The sequence below is a fragment of the Ranitomeya imitator genome, chromosome 1 (assembly GCF_032444005.1).
Source record: "Ranitomeya imitator isolate aRanImi1 chromosome 1, aRanImi1.pri, whole genome shotgun sequence".
NCBI classification, from domain to species: domain Eukaryota; kingdom Metazoa; phylum Chordata; class Amphibia; order Anura; family Dendrobatidae; genus Ranitomeya; species Ranitomeya imitator.
The window spans coordinates 658,129,986-658,143,734 of NC_091282.1; the positions used below are offsets into that span (position 1 = coordinate 658,129,986).

The window sequence follows — 13,749 nt, forward strand, 5'->3', positions numbered from 1 at the left end:
TGATGATCCATTGTAGCTCTGGAAGGATGTTTAGGGTCACTGTCCAGCTGGAAGGTGAACCTATGCCCAGTCTTAAGTCTTTTGCAGCCTCTAGCAGGTTTTTCTCCATCATGACCCTGTATTGAGATCCATCCATCTTCCCATCAACTCTGACCAGCTTCCCTGCCACTGCTGAAGAAAAGCCTCTCCATAGCATGATGCTGCCACCACCATGTGTGACAGTGGGGATGGTGTTTTCAGGGTGATTTGCATTGTTGTGTAGTTTTGCATTTAACCCAAAAAGTTCTACTTTGGTCTCATACAACCAGAGTACCTTCTTCCACATGCTCGCTGCGTCTCCTACTTGGCTTTTTACAGGCTCCAAACGGGACTTCTTATGGCTTTCAAAAATGGCTTGTTCTTACCACTCTTCCATAGAGGCCTAATTTGTGGAGTATACAACTAAAGAGACGGTCACACTATCAGCATTTGGTCAGAATTTTACATGAGTATTTGTAAGCCAAAACCAGGATTGGGTGATAAATACAGATGTGGTGACGTGTTTCTATTATACTTTCACTCTGATTGTTCCACTTCTGGTTTTGACTTACACCGACTGATGTAAAAAACTGACAAAACACTGAACGTGTGAACATGGTCTAATAGTTGTTCAGTGGACAGATTCTCCCTCGAGCTGTGAATCTCTGCAGCTCCTCTAGAGTGACCATGGGCCTTTTGGTTGCTCTTCTAGTGCTCTCCATGCTAGTATAGGTGGATGCCATATCTTGGTAGGTTTGCAGTTGTACTCCTTCCGTTTTTGGATGATGGATTTGAACTGTGCTCTGTGGGAGGTTGAGAGCTTGGGCTATTTTTTTTACAACCTAACCCTGCTTTACTTTTCTCCACAACTTTATCACTGACCTGTCTAGTGTGTTCCTTGGTTTTCATGATGCTGTTTGATCCCTAATGTTCTCACACTTCTGAGGCCTTCACAGAGCAGCTGCAGTGATACTGAAAAGAAGTCACATACCGGTGGACTCAATTTTCTAATTTTGTGACTTCTGGAGGAAATTGTCACTAAAGATTTTATTAAGGGGAATTATAGTACAGAGGGTTGAATACAAAAGCACAGCACAATTGTCAGATTTGTATTTTAAAAATATTTAATATAATAATATTATTTACTTTACAATTACTTGGAACTTAGTGTTAATATCACAGAAAATCCCTTAGCGTGAAACGTTGAGGAAAAGTTCACAGAGTATGAATACGTTTTATATATGTACAGCTGGTGTAACCTGGGAATCTCCTGTATATAATTATATATGCACAGCTGGTATAACCTGGGTATCTCCTGTATATAATTATATATGTACAGCTGGTATAACCTGGGCATCCCCTGTATATAATTATATATGTACAGCTGGAATAACCTGGATATCTCCTGTATATAATTATATATGTACAGCTGGTATAACCTGGATATCTCCTGTATATAATTATATATGTACAGCTGGTATAACCTGGGCATCCCCTGTATATAATTATATATGTACAGCTGGTATAACCTGGACATCTCCTGTATATAATTATATATGTACAGCTGGAATAACCTGGATATCTCCTGTATATAATTATATATGTACAGCTGGTATAACCTGGATATCTCCTGTATATAATTATATATGTACAGCTGGTATAACCTGGGCATCCCCTGTATATAATTATATATGTACAGCTGGTATAACCTGGACATCTCCTGTATATAATTATATATGTACAGCTGGTATAACCTGGATATCTCCTGTATATAATTATATATGTACAGCTGGTATAACCTGGGCATCCCCTGTATATAATTATATATGTACAGCTGGTATAACCTGGACATCTCCTGTATATAATTATATATGTACAGCTGGAATAACCTGGATATCTCCTGTATATAATTATATATGTACAGCTGGTATAACCTGGATATCTCCTGTATATAATTATATATGTACAGCTGGTATAACCTGGGCATCCCCTGTATATAATTATATATGTACAGCTGGTATAACCTGGACATCTCCTGTATATAATTATATATGTACAGCTGGTATAACCTGGATATCTCCTGTATATAATTATATATGTACAGCTGGTATAACCTGGGCATCTCCTGTATATAATTATATATGTACAGCTGGTATAACCTGGGTATCTCCTGTATATAATTATATATGTACAGCTGGTATAACCTGGGGATCTCCTGTATATAATTATATATGTGCAGCTGATGTAACCTGGGAATCTCCTGTATATAATTATATATGCACAGCTGGTATAACTTGGGTATCGCCTGTATATAATTATATATGTACAGCTGGTATAACCTGGGTATCTCCTGTATATAATTATATATGTACAGCTGATATAACCTGGGCATTCCCTGTATATAATTATATATGTACAGCTGGTATAACCTGGGTATCGCCTGTATATAATTATATATGTACAGCTGGTATAACCTGGGGATCTCCTGTATATAATGAAATATGCACAGCTGGTATAAGCTGGGCATCCCCAGTATACAGGGCTAGTTTTAGGCAAAGTGGGGCCATAGGCAAAATTTAAAATGGGGCCACAAATGCTAACATATTGCACATCACACAGAAGCATTTCGGTTGTATTTACATGTGCTGAGTTCAGGCCACTAAATGAGTTTGATCGACAATATTGCAGTCATTGGACGCTTGTTTCCTGGCCTCTTTCCACCGTCTGAGAAAGAATGAAGGGAACAGAAACATCACTAATAGATCACTAACAGATCACCATACAGTATCATGTTATCAGCAGCACATCAACAGTTTACACCGGCGATGTGCTGCTGAGAACAAGGATTTTTATTCCGGCATAAACAATCCAATCACTCGATGAATAGGCAGCATTTTGCTTGTTTAGTATAATACATCCCATAGTCCTCCATATATTATAATGTGCACCACAGTCCTCCATATTGTAAAATGCACACCCCATAGTCCTCCATATAATATAATATGCCCCATAGTCCTCCATATCATATAATGCACTCCTCAGTCCTCCATATAGTATTATACACTTCCCATTACTTCCCATAGTCCTCCATATAGTATAATACACTCCTCATTGTCCTTCATATATTAAAATACACTGCTCAGTCCTTCACATAGTATAATACTTTCCTCATAGTGCTCCATATAGTATAATGCACCGCCATAGTCATCCAAGTAGTACAATTCAGTTCCCATAGTATAATGCAGCCAATAGTTCTTCATATGGTATAATGTATTCCCCATAGTCCTCGATACAGTTTAATGCAGCCCACATATAGTATAATGCAGCACCCCATAGAGCATAATGCAGTCACCCCACAGAATATAATGCAACCTCCCCAGAGTATAATGTAACCCCCCATAGAATATAATAAAGCCCCCCTCATATAGTATAATGTAGCCCCTCATAGAGTATGATGCAATCAACCCTCATAGAATATAAATATAATACAGCCCCCCTTAGAATATAATGTAGCCCCGAACAGCCCACCTCCCCATAGAATATAATGTAACCCCATCAAAGAGTATGATGCAATCCTCCCTCATAAAATCTAATACAGCCCCCCATAGAATATAATGTAGCCCCCATAGAATACAATACAGCCCACCTCCCCATAGTATATAATGTAGCCCCCCCCATAGAATATAATGCAGCCCCCCATAGTATATAACATAGCCTCCCCCATAGAATATAATGTACCCCCCATAGTATATAACACAGCCTCCCACATAGAATATAATGTACCCCCCATAGTATATAACACAGCCTCCCCCATAGAATATAATGTATAATGTACCCCCCATAGTATATAATACAGCCACATAGTATATAACACAGCCTCCCCCATAGAATATAATATACCCCCCATAGTATATAACACAGCATCCCCATAGAATATAATATACCCCCATAGTATATAACACAGCCTCCCCCATAGAATATAATGTACCCCCATAGTATATAACACAGCCACATAGTATATAACACAGCCTCCCCCATAGAATATATTATACCCCCATAGTATATAACACAGCCTCCCCCATAGCATATAATATACCCCCCAATAGTATATAACACAGCCTGCATAGTATATAGCACAGTTCGCATAGTATATAACACAGCCCGCATAGTATATAACAGCCCCCATAGTATATAGCACAGCCCGCATAGTATATAGCACAGCCCGCATAGTATATAGCACAGCCCCCATAGTATATACCACAGCCCACATAGTATATAGCACAGCCCGCATAGTATATAGCAAAGCCCGCATAGTATATAGCAAAGCCCGCATAGTACATAGCACAGCCCACATAGTATATAGCACAGCCCATATCTCCCCCCCTTGAGAATGGCCCCACAGTCCAGTACTCACTGTTATAGTAAAAAACAGTGCGGCTGCACTGTCTGGCACACAGTGAGTGCACGATGACGTCATCGTGCACCCGCAGTGTCAGAGGCAGAGTGGGTATCTCTTGCATATAATTATACATATACAGCTGGTATAACCCAGGCATCTCCTGTATATAATTATATATGTACAGCTGGTATAACCTGGGCATCTTCTGTATATAATTATATATGTACAGCTGGTATAACTTGGTCATATCGTGTCACATGTTCTCATACACCCTCTCGTCCTTTTAGCTCTGAAGCTTTCCGTCCTGAGCGTGGGGGAAGGGAAGGCGCCAATCGACTCCTCATCGTGGTAACAGATGGCGAGTCACATGATGGCGATGAGCTGCCGCTCGCCTTGGCGGAGTGTGAGAAGCGTGATATAACCCGCTATGCTATTGCGGTACGATCAACGTGTGATGGACCTCCACGATCAGGGTCGTGAGTTTACACTGACTCTTCCCTCAATAACCCCTCAGGTGCTGGGTAGCTACATGAGAAAACAGCAGGACCCTGAATCCTTCATCAATGAAATTAAATACATCGCCAGCGACCCGGATGACAAGTATTTCTTCAACGTCACCGATGAGGCTGCGCTCAACGACATTGTGGATGCGCTGGGAGACAGGATTTTCAGTCTGGAAGGTGCAGTACCATTTCTATCCACCAGAGGGCGATGCATCATCTCTTAGTTTGTGGACTATTCTAGGGCAGGATTCTGTTGTAGGCGTACAGTGGGTGCTGGGGAGCCTTTATGGGGGGATCAGATGCTCCTCAGAATTTGACCCTCTCCTCTTGGACCTTCTCTGCAGCGACTCACGAGCTGAATGAAAGTTCTTTCGAACTAGAGATGTCTCAAGTCGGATTCTCCATTCACATCCTGGAGGTGAGGAGCAGCGTCACGGCACGGCTGAGGTGGTATGAATTCTTTTCATGTGGCTTCTTGGTCTCCACAGGATGGCATCTTGTTTGGCACGGTCGGTGCTTATGACTGGGATGGAGCAGTTCTAAAGGAGACCCGAAACAGTCGAATCATGCCCCCGCGATCGGCCTTCGAGAAGGAATTTCCAGTGAAAATGAAGAAACACGCTGCCTACTTAGGTAATCTGGCATTGTGCACGACTACACGTGCCTAACTGATACTATTCCTAAAAATCTCCATTGAAATAAATTTAGCTAAGTTGCAATACCACATATGACCTGAGCACACGGGGCGCTGTTTGTAAAGAAAAATTGCAATATTCTCTTATCTACAGGTTACACTGTTTCTTCCATAACCTTGCGCAGCGGGAAGACAATGTATATAGCTGGGGCCCCCAGATTCAAGCACAAGGGGAAGGTCATTCTGTTTGAGATGTCCAGGACAGGTGACATAACCATCTCTCAGGCTTTAGTGGGGGAACAGGTGAGGAGTGATGTTTTTATGCTAATGTTAGTGGGTATCTACCAGGGAGGATGCCTCTCATACATGATCCTCTCCGCCATATTTTTCCCCACAGATCGGCTCCTATTTTGGCAGTGAGGTGTGCCCAGTAGACGTTAACAAGGATGGGATTACCGATGTCCTACTGGTGGCCGCCCCAATGTTCCTGGGGCACCATAATAAAGAAACAGGACGTGTTTATATCTACCGGGTGGGGCAGGTAAGGCCAAAATAAAGGGGGGCACTAGATTTAGGAAGTAAAGTAAAAAATGAGGGGGCACAACAGGTAAAAGAGGTAAAGCCAAAATGAGAGGGGCACACTTGGTGGAAGAGGCAAAGCCAGAATTAGGAGGCGCCACAGGTGGAGGAGGTGAAGCCAAAATAATGCAGAACACCAGGTAGAGAAGGAAAAGCAAAAATAAGGGGGCACACCTGATGAAAGAAATAAAGCCAAAATAGGGGCGCGCCAGGTGGAGGAGGTAAGGCTATAATGAGGAGCCGCAAAAGGTGGAGGAGGTAAAGCCAAAATAAGGCGGCACACCTGGTGGAGGAGGCAAACCCAAAATGAAAGGGCGCACCATGTGGAAGAGGTAAGGCTAAAATGAGGATGCTCAAAAGGTGGAGGAGGTAAAGCCAAAATAAAGAGGTGAACCATGTAAAGGAAGTAAAGAAAAAGGAGAGGGCACACCACTGTAAGACTTGATCATCCCAGATATTGGTCATGGTGTCGCCTTCTTGGACTTAATCATATGGGTTAGTATAAGATCAGAGTATGAAGAGTCCCTCTTAGGATTGTCCGCCGTGGTCACCTCACCCGTAGGCCGGGGTCACACTAGCATATAACACGGACAAGTGCTATGCGAGAAAACATCGCATAGCACTCTGACCAATGTTAATTTATGGGGCAGATCACATCTGCGATTATTTTCTCATGCTGAATTGGCATGTGAGAACAATCACAGCATGCTGCGATATGCACCGAGACTCGTCCAAGTCTTGGCTCACTCGCACACATATAAGTCTATGGGTGCGAGTGACACAGCGCACATCACTTGGATATCATCCGAGTGCTGTGCGACATACGCCGACGCCGGCAGAGGAGCAGATGGAGAAATTAGTTTCTCCGCCTCCTCTGCCGCTGTGCTCCGATCCTCTCTGTGCGAGAGGCTCAGAGCACAGTAGCATGACACTCGGCTCCCGCTCACAGCAGAGCAGGAGCCAAGAGTCATTAGCATATCGCATCCGATACTCTTGCATCGGATGCCATACGCTAATATGACCCCGGCCTCACAGGGACCCTTAGCATCCACTGGGCAGAGTATCTCATTCTTCTTCAGGTTGAGTCATTATTTCCGTCATAGGTTCTCCTAACCCAGAATGGCACATTGAACTTGGACCGCAAAGTCCAAGACTCCCGCTTCGGCTACTCCATGGCGAGCACACCGGATCTGAACCATGATGGCTTCAACGATGTAGTTATTGGGGCACCTCTGGAGGATAACCACCGAGGGGCAGTGTATATCTACCATGGGTACCGCAACACCATCCTACCAGCTTATAAACAGGTACAGGTTAGAAAAAATAGGGCAGATGAAAATAAGTGAACCCTTGTTTAATGAGAGATAATAGGAATCCTCTTATGTCGTCAGAGAATAGACTCTGTCTCTTTCCATCACGGACTCACGTATTTTGGTCGCAGCGTGAGCGCTCAGATGGACCTGGATGGTGATGGATTGGGGGACTTGACCATCGGCAGCCAAGGAGCAGTCGTCATGTTGAGGTATGGATGGGTGATGGGTCGTAGGTGGAGTGGCATTTTAGGGTGGTGAGTCAGAGATGGATTGGCATGTTTGGATGACAAATCAGAGATGGGTTGATATTTTTGGGTGGTTGCTTTCAGATCAGGTGATATTTTTGGGTGGTGGGTTGGAGATAAGGTGGGATGTTTGAGTGGTGAGTAGTAGAAGGATTGTCATTTTTGGATTGTGTCAGAGAGGGGTTGATATCTTTTGGTGGTGGGTTGGACATGAGGTGGTATGTTTTGGTGGTGTGTCAGAGATGGAGTGGCATTTTTGGGTGGTGGGTTGGAAATGAGGTGAAATGTTTGAGTGGTGAGTCAGATACGGTATGAGGTGTTACTTTGGGGTGGTGGATCAGAGATGGGGTGGGATCTTTGAGTGGTGTGTCAAAGATGGGGAGATTTTGGCACTTAACAACAGGTCATGACTATGCAAGTGGGAATTAGCCCCATGATCTCCTGAGTCCTATAAAGACCCTTCAACAATGTTGCAAAATATGGATTACTATGCTTGCCTCTCCATGCCCAGGTCTCGCAGCATTGTTCGAGTGAATGCCACATTGCAGGTAACCCCAACCTCGATCAACCTTCTCCAGAAGAACTGCAAAAGACAAGGCAAGGAGTCTGTCTGCCTGAACATCACCATCTGCTTCTCCGTCAACTCCAAATCCCCCGGGAAATGGGACAGCCGATTTGGTCAGTAACTAACGGTCCTAACCAAAAACAATCGCCTGTTGAATCACCCCGTAATGATTATCAGGAATCTTCTATCATTTTCGCAGGACTCCATTCCAACTTGTCTCTAGATGATCGGAAGGTCACCCCTCGTGCCGTATTCGATGACAACTTCCAAAAACTCCTAAGCAAACGAGTTCGAATGACAACGGGGAAAGTGACCTGTATGAGCATCGGATTCCACGTCATTGTGAGTGTCAGGAGTGGCTGAACCGAGGATGAGGATTTTATTGTAGGCCATATTGACCTTGGCGAGCGACTCTTCAGAAGAATTGACTTGACTCTCGGAGAATACTGGCTCTCCTTATGGAGATTCAACTGTTGTAGGGAATTATTGTATCCAAATTAGCTGTCCTATCTGTATAGTGCCACATATAGGTCTGACCCATTAAAGTCTTGTCAAACATGATTAGGGCTATTAGCCAAGCTACAAACTCACTTTTAGGCAGCAGTTTTGGGGTTCTTGACCCTCAACGAGGTGCTGGTTGCTTGGTTGAGATGTAAAAAGTAATCTGTATGGATGTTCCTTGGTGGAACTACGTTCCTCAGAAAACTGATGTTATGGGAATATCTAGCAGCCCCCATTGAGATTCAAGGGTCTTCAACCAGTCTATGGGTCAAAATCATCAAATTATTGCCGCCCAATGTCGGTTCTTGTAGGGCACCTTAAGTGATAGGTCACCTTGATGGTTGTTCTGACCCAAGGGGTCTGAGAGACTTCTAAAAGTCTCCAGAGCCACAGAATACCTGACTGAATTCATATGACATACGTAATGACTCTAGAGGGACAGGTCACCAGCTAAAGTACAGTAATCTGCTCCCTCGGTATGGCAGAAGGTGACATTTTGGGCATCATGGGACAGTTTGTAGATTTAGAGGTTTTTCTCGTATTTTTGGTATTTGGTTCTCAGCTTTGACATATCTTTGGGGGAGCCTTGCTGAAAGCTTCCACTTGGCTTTGTGCTGCACTGTTAACTACAACTCCTGAAGATGATGGTGAAGTTCCCCTTTAAATTGTCCAATCATCAGTATATACCAACTCCTATTCTCTTGCTCAGGATACTGTCGACTATCTGAGACCCGTCAGTGTCCACCTCCGCTTCAATCTGAGCGACACAGAGTCTAGTCCTGTTCTTGATGACCGCTGTCCTACTTCTGTGAAAAAATTGGTGAGCTCTATTACCTAGAACCTTCCCTGAGAGAAACCTAAAATGTTCTCTAAAGTTCTTCTTTCCCTTTTTCTATAGGTTCCGTTCTTCAAGGACTGCGGTGATGATAACGAGTGTATCACCGACTTGTCCCTCCGAGCTCATATGGACATCAAAGGCACCCGGTGAGCCACTGCCTGATAACATCAGGTTCTGGGGACAGCAGGGTTTTGGTTTCTAGTGTGTTTGGTGTACAAGGGTTTGATTGGAGAGTGAATATATATACTCCTTAGAAATTTAACTTTATTGAAAATTGTTAAAAAACACTTAATAAATTTGGTGCAAAATTGGGTAATATAAAGAATAGATCTTAAACATGGTATACCTAAAGATTGCTGATATGGATGGATATCTTGTACCCAGGTGTCCTACCAGAAAATCTAGATGTGTCCCAGGCAAAACCCAAACGCCTGCAAGTCAAAACACCTAGGGCTGATACTGCCTTGCTGATGAGGTTGGCACCTTGGATGACCGAAATGGCGCCCCTGCTCAACGATGGCTGTCCCTAACTGACTCTAGCCCACCCTGTACTACAACCCCTGGCAAAAATTATGAAATCACCGGCCTTGGAGGATGTTCATTCAGTTGTTTAATTTTGTAGAAAAAAAAGCAGATCACAGACATGGCACAAAACTAAAATCATTTCAAATGGCAACTTCCTGGCTTTAAGAAACACTAAAAGAAATCAGGAACAAAAAATGTGGTAGTCAGTAATGGTTACTTTTTTAACCAAGCATAGGGGAAAAATTATAGAGTCACTCAATTCTGAGGAAAAAATTATGGAATCATGAAAAGCAAACACACAAAAAAACACTCCAACACATCACTAGTATTTTGTTGCACCACCTCTGGCTTTTATAACAGCTTGCAGTCTCTGAGGCATGGACTCAATGAGTGTCAAACACTACTTTTCATCAATCTGGCTCCAACTTTCTCTGATTGCTGTTTCCAGATCAGCTTTGCAGGTTGGAGCCTTGTCATGGACCATTTTCTTCAACTTCCACCAAAGATTTTCAATTAGATTGAGATCCGGACTATTTGCAGGCCATGACATTAACCTTATGTGTCTTTTTTCAAGGAATGTTTTAACATTTTTTTCTCCATGGCAGGATGCATTATCATCTTGAAAAATGATTTAATCATCCCCAAACATCCCTTCAATTGATGGGATAAGAAAAGTGTCCAAAATATTAACATAAACTTGTACATTTATTGAAGATGTAATGACAGCCATCTCCCCACTGCCTTTACCTGACATGCAGCCCCATATCATCAATTACTGTGGAAATTTGCATGTTCTCTTCAGGTAGTCATCATTATAAATCTCATTGGAACGGCGCCAAACAAAAGTTCCAGCATCATCACCTTGCCCAATGCAGATTCGCGATTCATCACTGAATATGACTTTCATCCAGTCATCCACAGTCCACAATTGCTTTTCCTTAGCCCATTGTAACCTTGTTTTTTTCTGTTTAGCTGTTAGGCTGTGTGCTCACGTTCCGGATTTTTCGCGTTTTTTTCACAACAAGTGTGACCAACCTGTCAGTCAAATTTTCCAAGCAATGCTACAGATCGCTTGGAAAACGCTAGCATTCTGCAAGCTAATTACGCTTGTAAAACGCTAGTGTTTAGCGGGAAAATGCATGCCAATTCCGCATGCATTTTTCCCACGGCAGGGAGTTCCAGAATTGCCAAGGAAATTTCCACAGCAATTCCGGACGTGTGCACATAGCTTTAATGATGGCTTTCGTTTAGCTTTTCTGTATGAAATTCCCATTTCCTTTAGGCGGTTTCTTACAGTTTGGTCACAGACGTTGACTCCAGTTTCCACCCATTCGTTCCTCATTTCTTTTGTTGTGCATTTCCTGTTTTAGAGACATATTGCTTTAAGTTTCTGGTTTTGACTCTTTGATGTCTTCCTTGGTCTACCAGTATGTTTGCCTTCAACAACCTTCCCATGTTGTTTGTATTTGGTCCAGATTTTAGACCCAGCTGACTGTGAACAACCAACATCTTTTGCAACATCGCGTGATGATTTACCCTCTTTTAAGAGTTTGATAATCCTCTCCTTTGTTTCAATTGACATCTCTTGTGTTGGAGCCATGATTCATGTCAGTCCACTTGGTGGAACAGCTTTCCAAGGTGTGATCACTCCATTTTAGATGTAGACTAACGAGCAGATCTAATTTGATGCAGGTGTTATTTTTGGGCATGAAAATTTACAGGGTGATTCCATAATTTTTACCTCAAAATTGAGTGACTCCATAATTTTTCCCCTATGCTTGGTTAAAAAAAGTAACCATTACTGACTACCACATTTTTTGTTCTTGATTTCTTTTAGTGTTTCCTAAAGCCAGAAAGTTGCCATTTGAAATGACTTTAGTTTTGTGCCATGTCTGTGATCTGCTTTTTTTCTACAAAATTAAACAACTGAATGAACATCCTCCAAGGCCGGTGATTCCATCATTTTTTGCCAGGGGTTGTAGTTAAATAATAAATGACAGTGAAAACAGATACAGGAGTATGCTTAAAGGACATCATAATAATTTTATTTCTATAGTGCCAACATATTCCGTAGCACTTTACATTTACATAGAGGGAACTTGTACAGACAAAAGACATTGCAGCATAACAATAATCACATCAATCAACAGATATCAAGAGGAATGAGAGTCCTGCTCGCAAGCTTACAAACTATGACATAAATATAGTGCTGTCTGGGAGCCCATATTAATGTAGATAACTTATCATTAGTTGTATGTGCCTCTAGATGTCCATGCCTCAATGCGTTTTCCCATGCTGTTGGTTCATCAGGAGGCTTGTTATGACACATTAGACGGATAGGATTCACATGCCCATTTGAATATGTCAGGAAATCATGATTATGGGCTTTAAATATATCCCTCCATATCAGGGATTAAGGCGAAGTTTGCGCTCATGTATCACAATACCCTCAACTCCCAATGGGTCTTCCTGTCCCAAGATAATTGGTGTGCATGTGTCAGGAGGAGGGAAGAGACTTCCTTCAAACACTAGAGGTTGCGTTGCGCAATCCTACTCATATGCGCATGCGCTGTCATATTTTGGCACATCACCAAATCGGTGTGTTCCACACTGGAGCGCAATTGCGGTTATAGTGACGTAGCTTTTTCATTTGGTTTACGCTATACAGTCCGTGCAAGCGTGTGCGCGCCAGCGTGGAACGCTGGAAGTGGTGTGCATATCGCCCATGTATAAAGTGATCCCTGCATCAGAGTGTAAGAATATACGCACCGATTTTGAACGTCTTCTATACGAAGAACTGACCATGCTTGTATCTACATATATGATATTTTATTGCATATTTTCAATACACCAAGGTTATGGTTCTGATCACCATTTTCCATGGCTGTAACCTTCTACTTCTTATCTTCTCCGACTCCAGGGATGAACCAACCATAATCCGGAGAGATAGGAGGAAGGTGTCTGTGGACATCGAGCTGGAGAACCGCAGGGAGAACTCCTACAACACCAGCCTGAAGGTTTGGTTCTCCAGAAACCTCCTGTTCTCCAGTGTCTACACTAAGGTAAGCGGAGTTCCCCCTAAACCTACCGGCTACCTTGGGGTGTAATACAATTATGCAATATCATGGTGAAGACAGCATTATTCTTCCACCTGTTTTAGGGTGATGCTCAGGGTAAGGTGGAGTGCACCTCGCTTTCATCCAACACCCGCTCCTGCAGTGTCAGCTATCCCGTCCTCAGATCCATGGCCACGGTAAGATTTGGGGTCACCATGGGGAGTGTCAGCGATGCGAGATGTGACCCCTCTCCCCCTGTAGGTGGCATTTGTCTTGGAGTTGGAGTACAGCTGTACCAGTCTACTAAACAGGGTGCAGATTAGGCTCTCGGCCAGCAGGTAAGGGGGCTCTCTGCAGGGGCCATACCGGGGCGGACAGTAAACTGACCCGTCTCTTCTCCGCCAGTGACAACACTGAACTGGGCGAGACTCTTCATGACAACCTAGTCCAGCTCACCGCTCACATACGATACCTCCCCGAGCTGTTCATCCACAGGTGAGGAGAGCTAGAGGCCCAAGTGACCTAAAGAACTTCTACTCCACTCACCTCCACAGCTGCATTCACAATGCTGCC

At 43.2% G+C, this 13,749-nt stretch overlaps 1 protein-coding gene across 1 annotated transcript in view; it reads left to right on the plus strand.

Moving 5' to 3' along the window:
• Window positions 1-13,749, plus strand: part of ITGA10 (integrin subunit alpha 10) — a 49,777-nt gene that overhangs the window by 10,231 nt on the left and 25,797 nt on the right. Inside the window, exons 8-23 of the mRNA XM_069728784.1 lie at window positions 4,705-4,855; window positions 4,932-5,097; window positions 5,265-5,338; window positions 5,409-5,553; window positions 5,709-5,857; window positions 5,952-6,095; window positions 7,237-7,440; window positions 7,525-7,655; window positions 8,203-8,369; window positions 8,456-8,598; window positions 9,467-9,577; window positions 9,656-9,741; window positions 13,041-13,182; window positions 13,281-13,373; window positions 13,438-13,514; window positions 13,582-13,671. Of these exons, the coding sequence (XP_069584885.1) occupies window positions 4,705-4,855; window positions 4,932-5,097; window positions 5,265-5,338; window positions 5,409-5,553; window positions 5,709-5,857; window positions 5,952-6,095; window positions 7,237-7,440; window positions 7,525-7,655; window positions 8,203-8,369; window positions 8,456-8,598; window positions 9,467-9,577; window positions 9,656-9,741; window positions 13,041-13,182; window positions 13,281-13,373; window positions 13,438-13,514; window positions 13,582-13,671 (2,073 nt within the window). The remainder of the gene's footprint in view (window positions 1-4,704; window positions 4,856-4,931; window positions 5,098-5,264; window positions 5,339-5,408; window positions 5,554-5,708; window positions 5,858-5,951; window positions 6,096-7,236; window positions 7,441-7,524; window positions 7,656-8,202; window positions 8,370-8,455; window positions 8,599-9,466; window positions 9,578-9,655; window positions 9,742-13,040; window positions 13,183-13,280; window positions 13,374-13,437; window positions 13,515-13,581; window positions 13,672-13,749) is intronic.